The 20,411-nt window shown below is 45.6% G+C and overlaps 1 protein-coding gene across 3 annotated transcripts in view; it reads right to left on the bottom strand.

Moving 5' to 3' along the window:
- Positions 1 to 20,411, bottom strand: part of lef1 (lymphoid enhancer-binding factor 1) — a 44,514-nt gene that overhangs the window by 12,175 nt on the left and 11,928 nt on the right. For 2 of the 3 annotated variants that reach the window (XM_080519820.1, XM_080519821.1), the window contains exons 5-9: positions 9,095 to 9,227; positions 5,481 to 5,571; positions 3,652 to 3,771; positions 2,659 to 2,821; positions 1,716 to 1,823 (exon numbers count right to left, since the gene is read on the bottom strand). In XM_080519820.1, the coding sequence (XP_080375946.1) occupies positions 1,716 to 1,823; positions 2,659 to 2,821; positions 3,652 to 3,771; positions 5,481 to 5,571; positions 9,095 to 9,227 (615 nt within the window). The remainder of the gene's footprint in view (positions 1 to 1,715; positions 1,824 to 2,658; positions 2,822 to 3,651; positions 3,772 to 5,480; positions 5,572 to 9,094; positions 9,228 to 20,411) is intronic. The other variant, XM_080519822.1, reaches the window with a different exon arrangement.

The raw sequence follows: 20,411 nt of genomic DNA, 5'->3' as shown, positions 1-20,411 counted from the left end.
TAGTTTCTAACCATTAAGGCCTGATTGGACTTTTGACCATCATGCTCAAACAAAGAAAGCCCCGTGTGTGTGTGTGTGTGTGTGTGTGTGTGTGTGTGTGTGTGTGTGTGTGTGTGTGTGTGTGTGTGTGTGTGTGTGTGTGTGTGTGTGTGTGTGTGTGTGTGTGTGTGTGTGTGTGTGTGTGTGTGTGTGTGTGTGTGTGTGTGTGTGTGTGTGTGTGTGAAGCCCGTCTAATAACTTACAGTAACATCGAGTGCAAATAAAAACACTCGGTATAATTAGGCCAGTTTAGCTCAATGATGGTGATGAGCGCTGCGCTCCTTGCAGTGAGATGGTGGGAGTGTGTAAGGATTTATAGCTTATGCTAAATCCCCAGGGGGGAGACTATAGGTATAGATAGCAGTGTAGAGTCGTTCTAGTCAAATATGAGCAGCACTTTGGTTTCCTGCTGCAAAGTCTGCTAATCCACTTATTCATGAGCTAATCTGCCTTCTACTGCTGCGGCAGACAGCGAAGAGGAGCGACTGACTGAGTGTGGGTGAGAGAAAAGATGGGGAGACGGGGTGCACGGCAAAACTATGAATGCTCTACATGCTCGCGAGTGGGATACCAGTCCTGGGTGTTTCCAGGCATGATGCTCTTCCTCAGTACAGCTGAAGATTATGGTTATGGGCGCACTTGCAGTGCAGTTCTCACAGGGACACCGAAGCTCATGATATCTTTATCTTTCCAATATGCCAAGAAGAAAAAAAATGCCATTCTGCTTCCCACCCAACCCCCCTAGTCCACACCCGTCATATACACTTGTTATGACAAAGCTAGAAATTAAATGGGATCTGGGCTAACTGTCACTAGCTGATGCCTTGTTTCTCTAACTATGCTGTGCGTTCGTGGGAGCAGAGCTGTGAAACTGTCTCTCCCCCTCAGCGAGGCATTTTGACAGTGGAGCAGTGGAGGCAGAAGGAGGAGGGATGCTGCCGGTGTCCGAGGGGAGGCAGATAAACACCACAAAGCACTTCGGTGGTGGAGTGAATGTGAGTGCCGGAGCCACACTTTTAATAAAAGGGCTGGTGCTCTCTCTCGCTCACAAAAAATTCATACACATCACATTCGCAGAGACGGATCGGGACGACATCCAGTCACACACACACACACAAACATAAGACAGACACATCGACGCACACGCAGGCATATAGTCCGCGAAGAGACTGCATCCCAAAACCAGCCGAACCTCCCACATTCACACGTAAAATGGGCAGCTGCGGGAGCAAAGGTTGCTGCTGCCGACTGCTGTACGTACAATCCAGCCTCCTCAACTCAGTCTAACAGTTGCTTTTTACATCCGAAGCTTCATGCTGATATGGAACATCAAAGACTGGCATAACCATTACCAGGCAATTTTCACTCGCAGTGGCAATAATAGTGATCGTGATACAATGATCCATTTGAATGTGGATGGTACTATAGCGGTGAATCGCGCTGTTATGAATTACACATTAGGCTGAAACAAAGGGTCTCACAAATGGACCCCATTAGCATGGAGGAGACTAGTGTGAATTAATGTGTATGTCATTTTTTTTGGTGGGCCATTTAAAGCTCAAGTCATGCTGCACTGACACAAACAAACTCCACAAATCAACAGACACAGACACACACAGACACACACACACACACGCACGCGCGCACCTCTTCCAATCTGTTCTGTTGATACTTACATAATTGTCTCGAGCGGACCAGCCTGGGTAGAGCTGCATGTGGAGCTGCCGTTCCTTGCGGGCTAACTCATAATACTTAGCTTGCTCTTCCCGAGATAAAGCATGCCACTGTTTCAGTACAAAGGAGATTAGGGGAAAAAATAGCATACAGTCAATTACTGGCATGCACTTGCATGTTCCCTGCATAGAGAAGTGTGCTGGTGTTTTGGTACAGAGGGGGGGAAAAAAAAAAAAAAAAAAAATCTTTTCAACTTCCAAACGTTTGGTGTAGAAAAAAAAAAAGAAAAGAAAGAGGGGGAGGTGGATAAAAGACACAAAGAAGAAGGCGGAAACATGATGAAGAGATTAACATGCACAAGAGTTGGAGAAGGAAAGAAGAGAAGGGAAGGAAAAAAACTTTGATTTCATATCAAAACACTGCTTCCAATTTAGCAGCGCTTTTTATTCAAACTATGTCAGCAAGCAATTACCCTATGCAGGCCACAAACTCGGCTTTGCTGTGGCTGGCTGCCTCAACCACTAGGCCTATTCGTTAGGGCTTTTTAACATGGCTCTGTGGTTCCACTCTTTTCCCAATCCTCAAAAGGAACAAATTTTGTCATTTCCAACCATGCCATTATCCAGGCATATTTTATTAAAGCCAATTTGATTAGATGTCACTTAGATAGGCAGTCTGCATCTGTGCTGCTGAAAGGGACGTAATTGGCTCGGGCAATCATTATGACAATAATCACAACTAGTTCATAAAAGACTATGTTAATAAAGCGAGAGATCTTTGTACTTTTCTGAGTAATTGGGCTTGGAAGGGGAGTCCATGTAGCCTCTTTACAGCCACGGCATAAATTGTGATCTGGCCGTGATTGAAGTCCGCAAACAAAAATAAAGTGAAAGAGAAAGGAAAATAAGAACCTGCGCATCAGGGTGGACCAATGACATGACCTACCCTTCGTCCCAGGATCTGATTGATGGCGGCGCTCTCCTTCAGCGTGCACTCGGCGACCACATTTGCACGCATCTCTTTCATGTAGAGCATGAAGGCGTTTAGCGGCTTCTTGATGTGCGGTCTTTTGGGCTCCTGCTCCTTTCTCTGTTCGTGCTGGGATTTCCTGTTTGCAAAAAAAAAACACAACCAATAACAATATGTAAGGAGGTAAGAAGAGAAGAAATAGTTGGAAAACAAGAGAAATTAAAAAGAAAAAAAAAACAGCAAAGCAACTGAAAGAGGAAATTGTGGTGCCACATTGGCGACAAAATGCAGCAAGGGGTCTGGATGCTCTCAACCACTGGCGAGGCAGCGTGAGAGGGGCTGCCACGCCATGGGCTTCGGCCTCTTTAATCATGTGCAGTTGTGCAGGCGCAGCCCTTCATGCGGAGAGATTACTTCACCAGTAATGGCAACCAAACCCTCTTGTCCTCAGCACACTGGCAGTTACTTAAAACCAAATGCTCACACTCAGCGACGCTTTGCTCAAACCGTCGAATTACTTTCTAACAACCTTTCTTTTCTTTCTCTTTTTTTTTTTTTTTAAATTCCAGCACAGTCGTGCTACGAGGATGGCCATGAATAATGAAAATATCAGCGATAACTACTTCAGGGTGCTCAAAGCATTTCCCACTGTACACATGTGGGGGAAGTGGATTCAGTTCATCCAAGCACTAATCTGGGACCTCTATCTGTTACCGGCTAAGAGTGTTATGATCCCCGAGGCCAAATGAAGCACAGGCCACGTTATCAGTCCAGCACGGGCCTTCTTGATTTATCTGCTCACATCAAGAGAGCGGGTTTGTTCGGCAGAGGCCTACTGTAATGATGGAGCACAAATACCTGGAAGTATCCGTTGTCTCAAATTGGGGCGATGGCGTCAGGCCCGAGCTCAAGAAAAAGCTTAGACAAACTGTGAGAGTGAGCGAAGTGTCTCATAGATGTTGGACTCACATGTGCATGATGTCAGTTTCATGCGGAGGCTCGTGTTTGACCTGTGGGTTGACGATGGCCGGGTGAGGGATCCCTGTGGCGTGTGGACCTGGGGGGCCGGGCACCATGTGGTGCGAGAACCTGCAATAACAGCAGACTCCGATTAATAAATGCAAGTGCAGGAGGAACGGGGTCACCTAAATGCCACTTAAGAGCAGGCCTGCTACTATGTGTCCAAACACGATGAGTAAGGCTTCCGCACGCATTTGATAGGTGTTTGAATAAATCTGCAATTTGGATCATCAAAAATGACACCGCTGTCAGAACTCTTTCATATTAGGATATGATTGACAGGTAGCACATATAAGAAACCACGATTGCCCACAAATAAACCACATATAATAAAACGCCATGAACTCTTGAAATCTCTGCTGGTTCCTTGCGATAGAATATAAAGTTACTCATTCCAGCATCTGAAAATTAAGTTACATTTAACACTTTGGGAGGGGAAACTCCCAACTGTGCTGCATACACAAGGAAACATTGATTCGTATGAAAGGCTCACTGACAAATAAAGGCTGGAAGCCATTGGTGTGTTTTTATGATTATACGGCATAGGAAACTGCATTTTTGTTTCACATGATATTCTATTGTGCATACAATGATTCAACGGCAGCCACTAATAAAGTCAGGAAGCACAAGCGGCGCTTGTGTTTCGGGTTCTCGCTGCACCACGAGAACAATCAACATCGGGTCTAAAAGAGAGGAAACTCTGAGAAACTGGCTGTGGTGTTTTTTTTGGTAAATTCTGTTTCAATCTTGCTTGAATTTCCTCACTCACACATGGTTTGTGCGACACGCGAGGAAATCTTTCGATATTCTTTTCATCCCTCGTCACATCTTGGATTCTCTCAGATCAATCCCCGGACGTGCTAAATGGCGGTTTGTCATCAGATCAACCTCAAAGCATTTGAATTTCAAATTATGTTTTATCTTGCTTATAATACTAAAACTATGTTTCAATTATCCAGATACTTAAAAAAAAAAATGTTTGCAGTATACATTTACATGAGTTTGTGCATCATTGTACACTACCAGCACCATGTTCCAGCAGTCTCATTGACTTGGAGACCACAGATCTAAAGGCACTTAGTTCCCATTGAAGGCCCAGCATGGAAGCTCCTATGAAAACATTTCTTAATCTTGGGAAACATTCCTGAATCAAAAATGGACTAATATAGTGTAAGCATTCAGATTTGAGGGGGTCTGAGAAGGAAGACGTCTGGTCTGCACCTTACATCTGGCATCACTCAGTGTATGCCTGAAGCCATCACACCGACAGAGACAGAGACAGAGAGAGAGAGAGGGAGAGAGAGAGAGCGAAAGAAGTAAAACATGTTGGGAAAAGAGAAAAATAGCACAGGGACTAAAAGTGACAAGGATGGAATGAAAAACAAAGTAGTGAGAAAATCGAAGGTTAAAAAAAAAGAGTTTAAAATGTTTTCTGAGACAAAGTGAGTATCGGAGAGAGAGAGAAGTGTTTTCCAGAGAGCCTTGGCGATGGGGTGGGGGTTAAGCAGCCATATGGCTATGCAGGGGCACGCATGCGGTGATGTGTTTGACATGTACTGGGCACACTAGAGGAGCGGTGTGGCTGAAGCCGCAGCAGCGCAGCAGAAACAGCCACAGGCGGACCTCCCCGCTTGCTGCTGCAGGTCGGCGGTCCGCGACTCACGCGCACAAAGTCGGGAACAACGTCAACGTCCATGTGATAAGAAGAGACATGAGGGTGATGGCTGCTCGTTTGAGACGACTGTGAATGATTTTGATTTCGCCTGCTGATGACTCACCATCCCAGCGGGGGCGTGATCTGCCCCACTCCTCCAGGAGAGAGGGAGTAGAAATTGGGCATGTCTGGTCCGGGATGATGCCTCTGCATTCCTAAACAAACAGTGGGATGACAATAAATTGATTGCAGACACAAGTAAACAACAGGGTTCTGATCCAAATTAGTCGACATTAAGGATGAAACTCATCCATTTTGATCTTAGAAGGTTAAACTTTTTCATTGGTAGAGACAATTTAGTAATATTTGACGCCATAGGAACAGAAAATTCCAGGACCTCTGCAGAAGGTTTTTATTTTTTTACTCAGTTCAACTCCACAGTGACAACATAGTAAACTGTATAAGAATGCAAGCTGTGGCTCAAAACCTCCCAAAATGAGCTCAAGAATAGGGCGACAGTTTTAGTCAAACATTAAAACGCTACTGATCCACACCTTCCTCTTCCAAGTCGGGGACAGAGCACACAGGGGCACCAGCGCGACTCCTGACCTCACATTGTCAACTCGCAGAAAAAGATACCATTTTGTCCTCTTAATTCGATTTCTTCCAGTGTGTTTCAGCGTCTTTAAGCTGGATAATTGAGGCTTCCTCTTTATGACAGAAGCTGCAGCTCTCCCTGTAGACACGGGATTGACTTAGACTAACTGTTGGTGGATCTCCAGGACTAAGCTCCTCCGTCTCCCATTCGCAAGCTCCAACTGGGTTTCAAGGTCAAGGGGTCTCTTTTTACAAGAAGGGAAACACTTGACATTGCGCAACGCTTCAAGCTCAGCACCTATTTGGCTTGGTTTTCTTTTTCTTTTTTTCTTTTTGTCTCAGAGCAGGGTGTGTAATAATAGGACAGAGCATCTAAGGAAAGCAGGAAATACTGTTCATCCACAGACAAGAGGAATGTGTCTACATGTGTGCTCAAACACACGCACACACACACACATAAAGAAAAGAGGGTAAATGCCTCCAGATTAGTACCATCTTCTAATCCCTACTGAAGCCAGCCTTTTCTGCATGTCTCTCTCTCTCCCTCTCTCTCTCTTCCTCTCTCACATCAGGCTGTGGTCTGAAGGGGCCTCCCTCCTCCGAGAGGCTGGCCGGGTGGGAGGCTTATATCTCCAAAGCCAATGTTGCAATGCTGGATTCAATGCGCGGATAGCACTATTCCCTGCCCGCTAATCCACCGCCTAACACTCCTCAGGGCCCTCCTGAGGGGCAAAAGAGAAGGAGGCCAGGGTTGAACCAGCAGGGGAGGAAGACGGAGCCTCAGCGTGTTAACCTTGTCACTCACACCCCTTAGGTGCGTAATTACTCACTGCCCGTTCGCAAGTTCTCACTGATGTCCAAACACGAGACTCGCGCTCACTATCCCGCTCAAAACAAGTCGCGCCGGCAAGACTCTCAAGGCACGAGTGTTCAAATCCCGCTTGGTGCTCATACTTGGTTTCTCAACAAAACACAAAATAAAGGTTTGAATGTAAAACGTCCAAAAGCCCTGCCCCCACCGCAACTCCACCCCACCCGCCGCTCGACCTTCCTTCTCGGCGTTGCGGCCCAGTGCATATTAAAGCTCATAATGAGAAAATCCATGATTGTTTTTCATAATTAACGAGCAGATCAAAGTCTGAGCCCACGAAGGAAAGCTAAGCAGCAATTGGTCGATATGAGAGAGGGAGAGCAAGAGGGACAGCAAAAAAGAGAATAAGAGAGATTTCTTTTTAAGCATCTTCAGCCCAGCTCCACTCGTATACACGCATGAATATGCCTAGGGAAATCATTTGCAGCTAATTCTGCAACTTGGATTGCTTGGACATGGATTTCTGTTGGGCTGCAAGTGCAAAGATCAAATAGTAAGAAGGAATAAAAAAAAAAAACAGACCTCCAGGGGGTCCGAGCTACTCCTCATTGTCAGAAACCAGCTTCAACAGTAAAATGGCGAGCTTTTCCTCAGAAGTGTACGACATGACAACAAATTGCTAAATCTTGAACGTGCCTTTATTGTTTATTTCCGTCACCTTTTTAAAAAAAAAACATTTTTGTGCTTTCATGACAAAAATATTTGATCAAAATCTGTCAAAATCAACGATTCATCTGACATATGTGGAGCACAATTCCTTTATGCGTCCCACTCCCTTCATCTCAACACTCTGTGTATCTTTGTGCTCAGTTTTACATTGTTATTTATAGCCGGTCCCTCAGAACCTCATCGCCTCATCATCATCATTATCATCATCATCACCATCATCTTCGCCTACATCCTGTCTGATCCCTCCCCTCTTTTTTTTTATTTTTTTTTAGCTGGCAGTCGCAGGAGAAGAAAGCAGCGAAAAGAGAAAAGGTGCGGGACAAAAATGATGAAGGGCCCACGTCTTTTTCTGTCGGTAGAGGGAAGCTGCCAAAGTCTCCAGCTGTGCTGGGGCCGAGGTGCGCGTCCAAACGGCTCAGGAGCGCCTCTGCAGCTGTCAGAGCTGCAGCTTGATGTTTGTTCCGAGGCAACGAGTGCAGAGGGAGAGGGCAGCGGAGCTCAGCGTGCCATCCCGCAGGCTGCTTCAAAATGGGCTTGTACTCACCGCAGATAAGGAGGGCGACTTCACTGTGACACATTTTGGCTTCTTTGTCTCTACCGATTGCCGACACTGTTGCCATGCAAGTTGAAAAGGGAAACTCGGGTATGCGTTTGCAATCCTGCGTTACTTCCAGCCCCTCATAAGTCGTTTGCAACCTTGTTTGACACGGTTTCAGCGAGGGCAAGGCCAAAATGCTCAGGTTCCATGAAATGTCTGTTCATATAAAGTGAAAATCTCACCACTGCAATACATACTGAGAACACCAAAACAATGTAAAAACATTCACAGATTCATCCCTTTTTTTCATTTGTTAGTCGAGTTCCCAATGAAATTAGGCAGATGCTGTTGACTTACTGGCACGAGATGTTAAAACAATATTCACCAGCATCCAACTTCAACACATGTACATGCACAATATACTGATAAAAGAAAGTATCTCCACTATGATGACAAAGATTTAAATTAATGTCTTGTTCACATATACACTTGGGAGGTTTTGCTATTTCTGTCAACTAAGGCAGCACACAAAGTATCTAGTCCCATATCAATTCTCTACTTTGTGCAAAGATTCATAAATTTGACAAAATTTGACATCATGCCAACTTGGAATGACGTCCCTTCCTCCGTAAAATAAAAGCATGTTGTAGCATCCGGTTTATCCCACCATTGCAAATTAGAAATCAGGATGATTGTTTTCAATAAGAGTGTTGCTGCACTATTACACCTCATTCTATCTCTAAAAACAGCATATTTCTTCTATGAATGGCCAACATTGTAGCAGAGGCGCTGTTACAAGTCAAAAACTTCTACATCATGTCAAAAAAAATAAACATTCAAAAATTATGCTTATAACCTGCCACTGAAAACCAAACGGGAAGTCCTTGAAGCCTCGGGTTTTGCAGAAAACAAACCTGAAGAGGGTTTGTTTTTCTATTACATAAGTCCAAGGAAATGGGAAAGCAGCATTAATGCCAAGTAAATGTGCTGCATGCTGCATTCACACACCTGGTGTTCAGGCTGCCTGTTTTGTGTCATGTATTTCTATATTTAGTATCTTTACCTTGTTTGTTGTTGGCGTCCTGGGGATGATGGCCAGAGTGGGACCCTGGAGCAAAGTGTTCGTCACTGTATGTGATCAACGGGGTGAGTGGGTGGACCGCATGGGAGGGCTGCACTACGGGGACTTTGTTGGACTGTAAAGGAAAAAAAGCGAAAGATGAAACAACACGAAAGAAAGATGGAAATACTCATGAGCTCCAACTGTATTATTTCATGAGCAACGAGGCCCCGTTCCCCGTCACATGATCTAAAGACGACTGCAGCACATGCAGTACGGGTGACCCGTCGTAGAGCAGAGAGCCTTCATACAGATGTGGGTAATGTTGAACAGTTTGGTCAAGAAGTTAGTAAAACACATTTATTTCCTTTCCTTTCCGTTAGTTAGCTTGGACCCAGTGGCTCAAACTTTGTTTAGCCGAGGTCAGCAGGATTGAAAACCCTGTTCCCCAAAGGAAAGAGGAAAAACAAGTCAAAGAGGTGCGTGAGCATGAGAGAGAGAGAGAGAGAGAGAGGGAGAGAGAGAGAGAGAGAGAGAGAGAGAGGCAAACAGAGGTGAACGGGAGCCAACCAGCGCTGGAGCACGGAAAGGGGAGAGAGAAGAGAGACTTGCAGGCTAGAGTTAGAGCAGAGGTCTTAGGCGGGAGATCAAAGGCAGTCATTAGCTGGTGAATAAGGGGAGTTCATTACAGAGCAAGAGCCGGGGGAAGGAGAGATGAGGGATGGAGGAGGAGGAGAAGGGGAGAGAGGAGGGGCGAGGGTTGACTATGGTGAGAGAGTGCGAGTGAGACAGATGTCTGCAGTGGTACTTAAAACAGGGGTAATCACGTCAACAGTGGCCTGGCCGCAGACCCCTCATCCCCGGCTGACTCAGAGAGACCTACGTCCTGACAACTAAAATAGACCAAACCGGGCCTGAAAAAACCCCAGCTGACCCCCCCCCCCCCCCCCCCCTTTAAACTCAACCCCCACCTAACAACGCTTACATGCTTCAGCTGCACTGAACACATGGTAACGCTTAGCCACGCTAAATCTGCTATTCACAATCTGAGCCCAGAGCGGAGCTGGAGTCAAAATATCACCTCCACAGGATATATGGCTAATCAGAGAGACGTCAGCACACTGTTGGCCGAGACACGTCTTACACCAAACGGCTCCCACAAGTTTCGAATCAAACGGATTCATTAAAAGGGCAATCAGATGTTTTTTCTTTCCGACAGAAGGTCACCTGATCAGCAGCATTGTCGGAGACACCAGGAATTACTGCGAGCGTGAGTACCATTTGGATGTGAGAAAACAACTCCTCTTTACGAGCGCTGACTTTGTTGTCTAATGATGTGTGTGCCAAGGTGACATTCCTGCAGTGCTAAGTGGTGACTGGTGCCCTCCCTTTCACACACACACACACACACACACACACTGGACACAGGAGAGTCTGGAATGTCTGAGTTTCCACGAACCGCTCACAGACTGGCACCAGCTTCAACTTAAGACCCCCCCTCCCCACCGCACCCCTCATTCAATCTCCGTCTCCACCTTCTGGGAATGTCATAACCGGGAATACAAAGGGCAGTATGTGTGGTGTATGTGCAATATGTGGGTGTATGTGTCTTAGTGTGGTGTGTGTGCGTGTGTGTTGTGGGGGTGACCAGCCACAAGAAGCATCATTCCCATCAGGGCTGAGAATCTCCCGAGAATTTCCTAGATCCAGTTGAGTTGTGTGTTCTAGTTTCAGGAAGTGCAAAGTGGCACTTAAGCACAAACATAGTACCCAATCTCTACACTATGGAGACTGCGTAAAATACTACACTTAAATAATCATGCCGGGACACACACGGGTTTATAGTACCTGCCCCAGGTAAGCCAGGTTCTTTGACCCAGTCAACAAAAGTCAAAGGTGATGGGGATAATGTGAGAGCGTGGGAGTCTCCAACCTCACACTGCAGAGGGGAGGGATTATTAATAAGGCCGCTAAACCTGAAAAGAGAGACTAATAAGGCACTGAAGTGACTGGGGCATGCCTACACCAGGGGTGAAATGATTGTCGTCCATATTATTTTACGCCTCTCCTCTCTCATTTGTTATCCCGTGGGAATGAGATAAGAACCTGAAAGACTATCATTTTAGCTGGAAGTACTCTCAAACCTGTAGCGAAGAGAAAGGACAGAAAAGCTTAAGGAAACAAACGTTTGTCTCATGCTGGTTCATACGCAAGCTTCAATAATGCGAAAAAGGTGACCGACTCCTTCGTAACTGAGAAAGTGAGAGGTTTCTACCATAATAGAGACGCCCCTCTTGTGTGCTTTTTTCCAGTTACAGCTGTCAGATCTCATTTCACTCAACTTCTTAATAAACTGCTTCTATTGTGAAAAAGAAATCCACCAGGGAAAAGCCTGCAGGCCTCTGTGACCAACAAATAATTTATGGCTGTTTGGGTGCACTTTTACACACACTGCCTGACCTAACTAACCAGAATTTACTTTCAGAAGAAAGAAAGAGCAATAACAGCCTCTAACAGCTTCATATCTCTCAGGGTATACATTAAATAGGATTGTGAGGCCAGCATCAAGGCTAAGCAAAGCCCTTCCTGCGCTTTTCGACCGTTTCTATTTCAGGTTACGAGGATTACATGACAGCCTTCGCCATGGAGCCACCCGTTTACCACCAGGTGGAGACTTGTTGGCTGACGGTACCCACTCTGCAGCTGCTGGAAAGTTTACATACAAAAATCAAGGCATTCCTTCAGGAGTTTCCTGGACAATGTGGTCAGGAACACTCAAATGACCACAACCGTGAGGGTCACGCCACGTTGCAGCAATCTGATGCCCCGTCATCCCCATTCTGACTCTTAACAGCCAGCAGCAGCAGCAGCACTGTTGCAGTGAAGGGCGGCCATATTGGAGGTCCCCTTTATTGTATAGGACAAATAATAGGCTTAGAATTTCTCTATTCATATTTTTCAGGGAGCGCGAAAGAAGAGAGGCGGCGGGGATTGAAAAGAAAACGTTCCATTTGGAATTTCATATCCAGGCTTGGCCAGCCCTTTTAAAAAGAAGAAAAAAAAAAAAAACCCTCAGATGTGGTTTTAAGAGAAATTCATTGTGCGGAACTGGAGCTGGCAGGGAGCCCTCTGTGGAGGAGACACTCCAGTGTGTTTCAGCATAGGGAGCCAGTGACTTGGCACAGACTCTGAAAATGGGGGGTGGGGAAGGGAAATGGGACATTTTGTTTTTTGTTTCTTTTTTTGTTTGTTGGTTTGTTTTGGAATCCCCACCCCCCCCGCCCGTCTTTCCTAACGTCGCGCCGATGTCTGCTCCTATTCTGTCCAGCGCCAGTCGCATTCAGCCCTGGTTGCTAAGCATAAATGCGAGCGTTTATACGTGTGTCGGTGAGTAATATGGAGTCAATGTCCCAGCTATTTTGTCTTTTTAGCATCTCTCTCACTCTCCCCTCTCAGCACATCTTTTGTACTCAACTCAATTATACCACTTCTGCAGAGTGGAGAGGTAAAAAGGGAAAGCAGGAATTTTATAATAATCACTTCCCACTTCTGTAATTTATATGCAATGAGGACTCTTCCTGCCTGCAGCTACAATCAAGTGTGTGGAAACCATGTGAGGTGTTTCACAAACAGCTGGGGAGATGGCAGCTAAAGTGGCGGCTATGGATTCCCATGCTGGTAAATCCATTCACTAAGAAGCCCTTCTCACCCTGAAACCCAAACCTCACCTACTCAGAAGATTTTCTGCATTCTGGAGGAAAAGGATGTGCAGACAAATAAAGTCCCGGGATATCAACGGAAGAGACAGAAAAGGAGGAGGCAATGCATTATTCTGTGATTATAAGCAAGAAAAAGAAAGTCACTGGTAAATTTCACACATACCAAAAGGTGTCATTACAGTTTTATTATTCCCCAAAAATTACATAAAATCACAGTGAAGGAGCACACACACACACTCCTTTGATTGATTAAGATTATATTCGGCTACATTTCCACAACGACAGTGAATTCACAGCAAAGGACTCGATTACAGAGCCACAGTCTTTGTTAAGGCCGAATGTTGGAGTACGTGTATGGGTGTGCCCTGGGCTGAAATCTGACAATCACTCTCAGACCAGGTGTTCACTCTCAGGTGTGTTTGAGTGCAACTTGGCCAACCTTTTCCCCAACAAATGTAAGCAAACATTCCCCTGTAGTAGCTTTGCGGCACAGTAAAGGACAGGCACTGCACTCCTCTCTTCTCCTCCCACTTTACCAAAACCAGTAGAGACCAACCTGCGGAAGCTTAAATAAATAACCAATTACCATTCGCAGAGCAGGTTGAACCCCACCAGCTTCGAGTGGAGTGCTAAAAATGGAATGTTTTATTGGCAGGATGGCCCCGTGGCCAGGGGGCTTAATGTAACGAAACCCAATTAATGGAGAAGAAAGCTGGGCCGCCAGCGAGCGACGGAGCGCCACGCGCCCAGGGTAATGAGTCGAACAAGCGGAGCCAACCACAGGGACAGTAGCGGAGGAGGCTATGAATAACAGGAAAAGCCTGCCCTGGAGAGAAATATACATCTGCGTCGCCACCCCCCCCCCCCCACCTCTTCTCGCTCTCCTCCTTTCATTTCAATCAGAAATCCATTGGTGGTACGAAGAGTCCAATAGTTCAAATAAAGGAGGTGACACTGAAGGCCAAAGCCACTGAACACAAAGGTATAACAGATGACACAAACTTGTGGAATCCAGTGAATTACTCACACAGCAAAAATAGGAATGTGCTATAGACTTGATTTTATGCATATCGTAGCTACGTTGCAGCATAAATTCATTAAGAGAGCAACGTGTCATGCTGTCCTCTAAATACCCGTGTTGCACCCACACAGACACGCGAGCCATAACATTTCATATTGACACACATGACTGACACATGCCACTGTATAAACATGGAGGACGCACATACCCAACACAGCCTGTGCACCAATTCAAAAAGGCTGCACAAGCAGGCTACACACATGATTTAAAATATGTTCATGGTGCAGGGATCAGGGACAGCAATAACCATGCATCTAATGAATTTAACACATACATGCTGCATATGAACACAAAGGAGCTATTAACAGCCAAGTATCTTTCTCTCCACTGCTATCAAGCACAAGTGAATAGGACGAGCTGGATTACCCATCATCCTTCAGTTGGCATGAAGACCGTGTGCTTCGAGCAAGCCATTCATGCTAGCTCTGACTTTCTGAATGCGCAAAGGAGATAATTTGTGTGAAATGTGCCTGCCCCAGATGAAAAGACTTTATCCGCTTTTTAAAGTGTTCAACTCTTAATTTTTATATGTCGCGGTGCTATTAAAAGCAGAGAGGAAAAGGAACACAAGACTAGAACTGAATCTGTTGCCATTTTTCTTCCTGCGTTAAGCTACAGAGCAGGAACAGTGACGTTATGACAACAGGGAGTGTTTTCACAGACCTGAGGCTTTAAAGAGGCTCATACGGGAGGTCAAAAGGCTTGCAATTTAGATTTAACAAAGGAACACCTAAAGAATAATTTTTTACAATCTCTTACCGAAATTACGCTTTAACTACGTAATCATATAGTTAAAGTGAAGGAAGACGCGTGCATGCAAAACTAAATCCATCCACACTATTCTGGATCGAAGAGTCATATCCAATTTTCTCCCAACAAAGAAGTTCAAGACTTCATATGAGGCTTTCACAAATAGACATTATGGGCTTTTATTGTGGAATAATAGAATTTATTTTTGTATTTCAAGAGCAGTAGTCAGTAGCGTAACCTCAGACAGTCTCCCACACACTTTAGTTTTTTTTCTCAAAATACTATGAGGTCATTTTTACTGTTACACAAATGTTGTGGTCTCAATTGACAACAACATGAAGTCCGACAGAAGAAAATTAGTCATAGAATAACCTGCAGTGATCACAAACGTATTACAAAAATACAATGATTAGGTTTAACCCATGCTCTTCCACCATTCTGTTTGCAGTGTGTGTGTGTGTGTGTGTGTGTGTGTGTGTGTGTGTGTGTGTGGTGGGGGTTGGGCTGCTGCTCTGGCAGAGCCCTGGGCGAACCACAGGATGCTCACCTTGCGTCGGGGCACAGGGCTCATTATCACAGCAGGACCTGGTCACATCAAAGGACTGAGGAAAGGGCAAACATTCTGCTGAAGTGCCACTGTCAGCAGGCCTGCGAGCGCACACGCAAACATGTACACAAAAAAAAAGGCAGACCGCACACACACACCCGGGCACCCACTAGGCATCTATACCCCACAAAGATCAGGGCTGCTCGAGGTAACGGCTTTGGATCGACTGAGAAAATCATGACGCCCAGACAAACGCAGGTCGGTGGGATCCGTCACTGTGTGCAACACTTGGAACATCTGACTCGTAAGTCTCCGCCTCATTTACCTGATCAGCTGTGTGCTTCAAACCAGGAGGAATGTTAATCTCGGGGCCCTGTGTGTGAACTCACCCTTTATAGCTGACCGCGAGCAGAAAATGTGTGGAGTGTACACCATTTCTTCTTGAATCAATCGCATCCCTCACCAGCAACTATTTATAGCAACCCCGCTGCTGCATTAACACACTGCATGATTATCATTAGAAGCCAGCTCCTGGTCTGCTGAGTAGCTGCATTCATGCCAGGCACCACGGCGGTGCCAACATCCACATTCAACAACAACACTCCCAGGCCCTGTGAGATGTATACAAATAAAATCGCAGCACAAGCTAACTTTGTGCGGCTAGTGCGCTGAAACCTTAGCTTCCATACAATACCCACAGACGGGTACAAAATACAGCGTGGAACGGGAGGAAAAGTGCTGATGAGTTGCCTATGTGGGAGCTTCATGCATCCGTCGAACAAGAGCGGATTTGCCTGCTACACCTAGATAGTGTTTCCCCCCCTCAGCTTTCGCCCAGGTATTCTGGCATGAATGGCTGTCAGTTTGGATTTGAGAGCTCAGCGTTGAGGGGGGAAAATAGAGTCTGGTGGGGGTCTTTGTGCGTCTCTACTTGTGGAAACGAGCACGAGAGACAGTGCTCTTCTCACTAAGCCCCAGCAAGCCCCAATGCAAAATTTCACATTACATCAACAAGAAGGGTGTGTTGGTGGGGGGGTAAATATTAGCACTGTGAGGTAGCCAACGAGAGGTGGACGAAGGCAGGCACGGAGCCGGCTGTGGAGGCACTGCTGCATATGCGGTGGAGTTTTCACACACCAGGAAATGTGGATGGGGAGGTGATTTGAATGAGAGCTGCTTCTCTGCCTGAGCTGAAGAGAGTATTGACCTAGTTTTCCTTCTGTATTTCACTCAGACGATGCACCCACCCACATAAAGTGTAAGAATAGAAAGGGGGGGGAAAAAATGATGGGTTAGTGAGCCTTCACCATTGATGACTTAATGAAGAACGAAAAAAAAAAAAGAGAACAGATTGGAATGAGGGTAAGTTTTGTAAAGAGATTTCCGTTCTAGTGGGGGTTCAGTAAAGTTATGTAATGATTGTAATTTAGGGTAACGTTATGTAATGCATTACTAACAGCAAACCACAAGAAGCCACCTTGCCCCAGGCGTCAGGACACCTGTGTCCTGGCCTCCTCCTGAACAGGCGTCCCATTATCGATGCTTTCCAACCCGATATGCATGTGACCTCTGTGACTTCCACAGTCATTTCTGTGGCCAGATTTTCAGTACGTACAAAACACACAAGTGTTTTGATCCTACTGAGGCGAGGTTCAAGGCGCAGTCTGAGGATCATTCATGGCAGTGGATCACATTGCAAACCTTTCCTCCCCTTCACACTACTGAATGCGCAACAATACCAGCAGCAGCCCACTGTTTGGGTGCGATTCCACGTTTTAAGGGATTAACTGGTAAAGACTACCAACAACCGCCTTTCATTGTGGAATTAGTCATTAATCAAACCACACATTTTAGGGTTTCTTTCGAGGCAGGCGCACACGCCCCTGCTAAGATCTGAATGGCAAGCACAAAGCCATTCAAATCTGATCCCCTCCGAACAAATGGCTTTTCTCCCTCCTCGCAGAAGCATGGAACACTTAAAGAACCTCTCCAAGGATCTGAACGGTCACAAGAAAACTCCGCCCCGTCAATTAGACTTTGTGGCAGGCTTTTGTGGGCTTTAACACAAACAAAACAATGGACCATGTACAACATGGTAGTGGGACAACGTCTGCTTATCCCTCGGTAACTCTAAAGAAATGGTAATAGAGAATTTCTGAAGCACAAAAGACACTCCTTAGACTCGGGGCATATGGTTACAGCAACATTATAAGGCACCTCTCATGCACCTGATGTCACAAATGCAATGATTAGCCATATAATGACACAACAAGGTTTTAATTCAGGTTCTTAGCTGGATTTATTCATGGCAGCTACTCAAATGTTTAATAGAATTAATTATCAATAGAAAATCTGTTAGTTTCTACCTTAACCATCTATTCCACTAAACACTGAACCCCAAAGCTGAATATTTTAGGGATTTAACAATACAAAGATTAACCCCAAAAAATGAAAAATAAAATAAAATAAGGTAGTTCTGACCCCTCGTTTGAAAACTGAACTGCTAAATTGAGAATTGGAAAAGCTTCCACAGTTAGAAAATGCAGTCAGTATTTTCCTTCAATGAAACCGAACAATCAATTTTAGTCTTTGCTAATGTTTCAACAGTCAACATCTGGAAACTCATATATAGCTTTCTATCCCCTTTAGAAGACTTAATGCTAGGTTTTCTTAAGTCTGGTCATGTTCACACATCCTTGCAGTCCCAGGCAGTAGAATTTGTGGCTATGATGGCTTTTGATGGGACACAGTGTTACAATCCTGACCTATAATAAAACTGTTGTTGCTCCTTTCAAACCAACGCAGGAGGCGCAAGACCAATCCTGTGTGGATTTGCAGCCCCCAGGTCATATTCATTGTTAACTTATCAAATACATTTCAAACACAACTTTTTTTTTAATGCATCGTTGCTTCAGTGTAAAAGGGGCACTGTTGATGGGAGATCCGGAAATGTAGAATTGATGTGTGTGTGGTGGGGGGGGGGGGGGGGGGGGGCAGTGGTGGGCCCTCATATCTCCCTCTACATCTTCATCTCAAAGATAGGGGTACAGTGGGGGGTGGATTGATTTGATGTTTTGATGCATTGTTTTGATGACGGGCAGCTCAAAGTGGAGGATGCGTCTGTGATGTCTCGCCATTGGAGGACATGAAAAGCGTCACCTGGCCCCTGAGCCAAGGGGGGCTATGGCTGATAGTGGATTTAAGGGCTCCTGCTGCGCTGGACGGTGGCTCCATTCATGCCAAATAATCCATTCAGCATGACCTTTATATTTTTTTCTTCTCTGTCAGCCTGCCTTGTTTAAAAACAATCAACAACATTACAAGGTCCCGATCAACTGCATTCTGTGACCGTATTCAATGTGTGCATCCGAAGAGGTAAATATGAGACTTCCATCACCAACTGAGCTGTCCAATGATCAAACAAAATACAGAGCACAGGGCGAGCTCATCAGATGAACAAACACATTCTTGCTAGATATCTTTGTGGGGTTTCATCATCCTGCATCAAGTGACTGCTGTGGGGGGGAAAAAACAAAGCCTTGTTCTCATCCCTGTGACATCAGCGCATACAGACAAAGAGCAAAAAAAGAATCAAAGCAATGGGCAATCATATATTCCTAATTAAGTTGTCCAAAATCATGTGAATTCCTAATTAAGTTGTCCAAAATCATGTGAATCTGCAATTTTTCCATCTGCCCTCCGCCAAGCCTCCAAGTAATTGTCTCTGTAATTCCCCAAAAAGTATATTAAAAAAAATAGATTTCACTAATCTCAAGGCAGTATTAGTCATACACGTCCAACTCCTACCAAGTTCTAGATTTGCCTAAACTAGGAGCAAACATAATTGGGATAAATCTCCACAGTAATCCACGTTAAAAAAAAAAAAGCAGAAGGGTGTAAATTGTTACACTGCTGTGTGTTACGACACTGAAACAGTTGCTCAGATCAGACGAACTGCAGCAGCAGGGAAAGAGCAGCATTCAGCTCTGCTGTTTTCCTCTGTGACTTGGGGCCACTGTCTCCAGCCATAGTAAATTGGGCGCCTGGGGCAGGAGCCTTGGCCGAGCTTGCATTTCAGAGCCGACTGTGGAGGGCATGAGGGATAGAGATATGGCACTGGAGAAGGGGAGGGGGGGGGTGCACAGGGCGTAGATGGTGGGGGGTGGACTGGGAGCGCAGCGGAGGTGACATTACGCACATGTTTTAACAAAAAAAGGGACCTGGCTCGTTAGCACGCTAACTAAAGAGCTCCATGGCAATCAGCGCTCTTCATTCTCTCTGCTCTCTCTATCCACGTCGTCATAAATATGCGTACATCTGCAAGTGTAATCACTCCATTGTGCTCTGATTTTCTGCTCTGCTGGGCAGCAGCATGGCAGCTTGCTTTTCAGCACCTCTCGCCTCTCTCCCCGCCTCCGATCCCCCCCTCCTTTCCCTCAAGTGCCCTCGCCTGTTCCTGGCTACTCCTTTTGCCGGTGAGGCCGGTGTGTCTCACAGATTACAGAGCTCTGGTCGCTCAGGTAACAAGAGTCACTAATCTGGCTGGGGTTGAATTACACATAATTGCCTCGGCACTGTGATTGATTTCAGCCCTGGAAAGGAAAAGACGATGCAACCCCCCCTCCCCTTCAAACCTCCCCACTGCCTCCCTCCCTGCCTCTCTCCAGCGTTCACGAGCGGCAGCCAAGACTCTCCATCTAGTAGGAGGCAGGAGGCTTTGAAGAGATCAAAGCCAAGGCCGGGAGCAGTTGCGCGCCCTGGGAATACGGGAGAGAGGCTTTCTGCTCCTCAGCCCTATTTTCTAGCGTCATGTTGGATTGCAGCTGTATTGCATTTCGCCAGTTTTTCTTAATGCTCTTGGTTTTGACTTTGACATCAGTGATCCCCCTTCGGTTTCTTCAAAAACAAGGGGGGAGGAGAAAAAAAAAAAAACTGTGAGCGAGGAAGAAAGAAGGGGAGAAAGGGAAGAGAGGAAAGGAAAGAGAGAGGGAGGGGGGGGTAAAGAGATCTACAGACTGATTTTTATTTTCACAACTCCATAATTGGCCAGTTCAAAGGAGACGGGGAGAACGTAGCATTTGTTTTCAATTCTGCTGCCGGTATGAAAGGAGCGACAAACTTTTATGGGTTTCCCAAAAATTAAAGACAGGCTTCTTTTTTTTTTCTTTTTTTTCGCAGTCAAAGAACGGGGTGTTTTTTTTTTATGGCCAGGACCACACAAAA

The sequence above is a fragment of the Blennius ocellaris genome, assembly GCF_963422515.1.
Source record: "Blennius ocellaris genome assembly, chromosome: 3".
Lineage (NCBI taxonomy): Eukaryota > Metazoa > Chordata > Actinopteri > Blenniiformes > Blenniidae > Blennius > Blennius ocellaris.
Note: the sequence above shows the minus strand (reverse complement) of the source record. Positions and strands in the feature narration are given on the sequence as shown.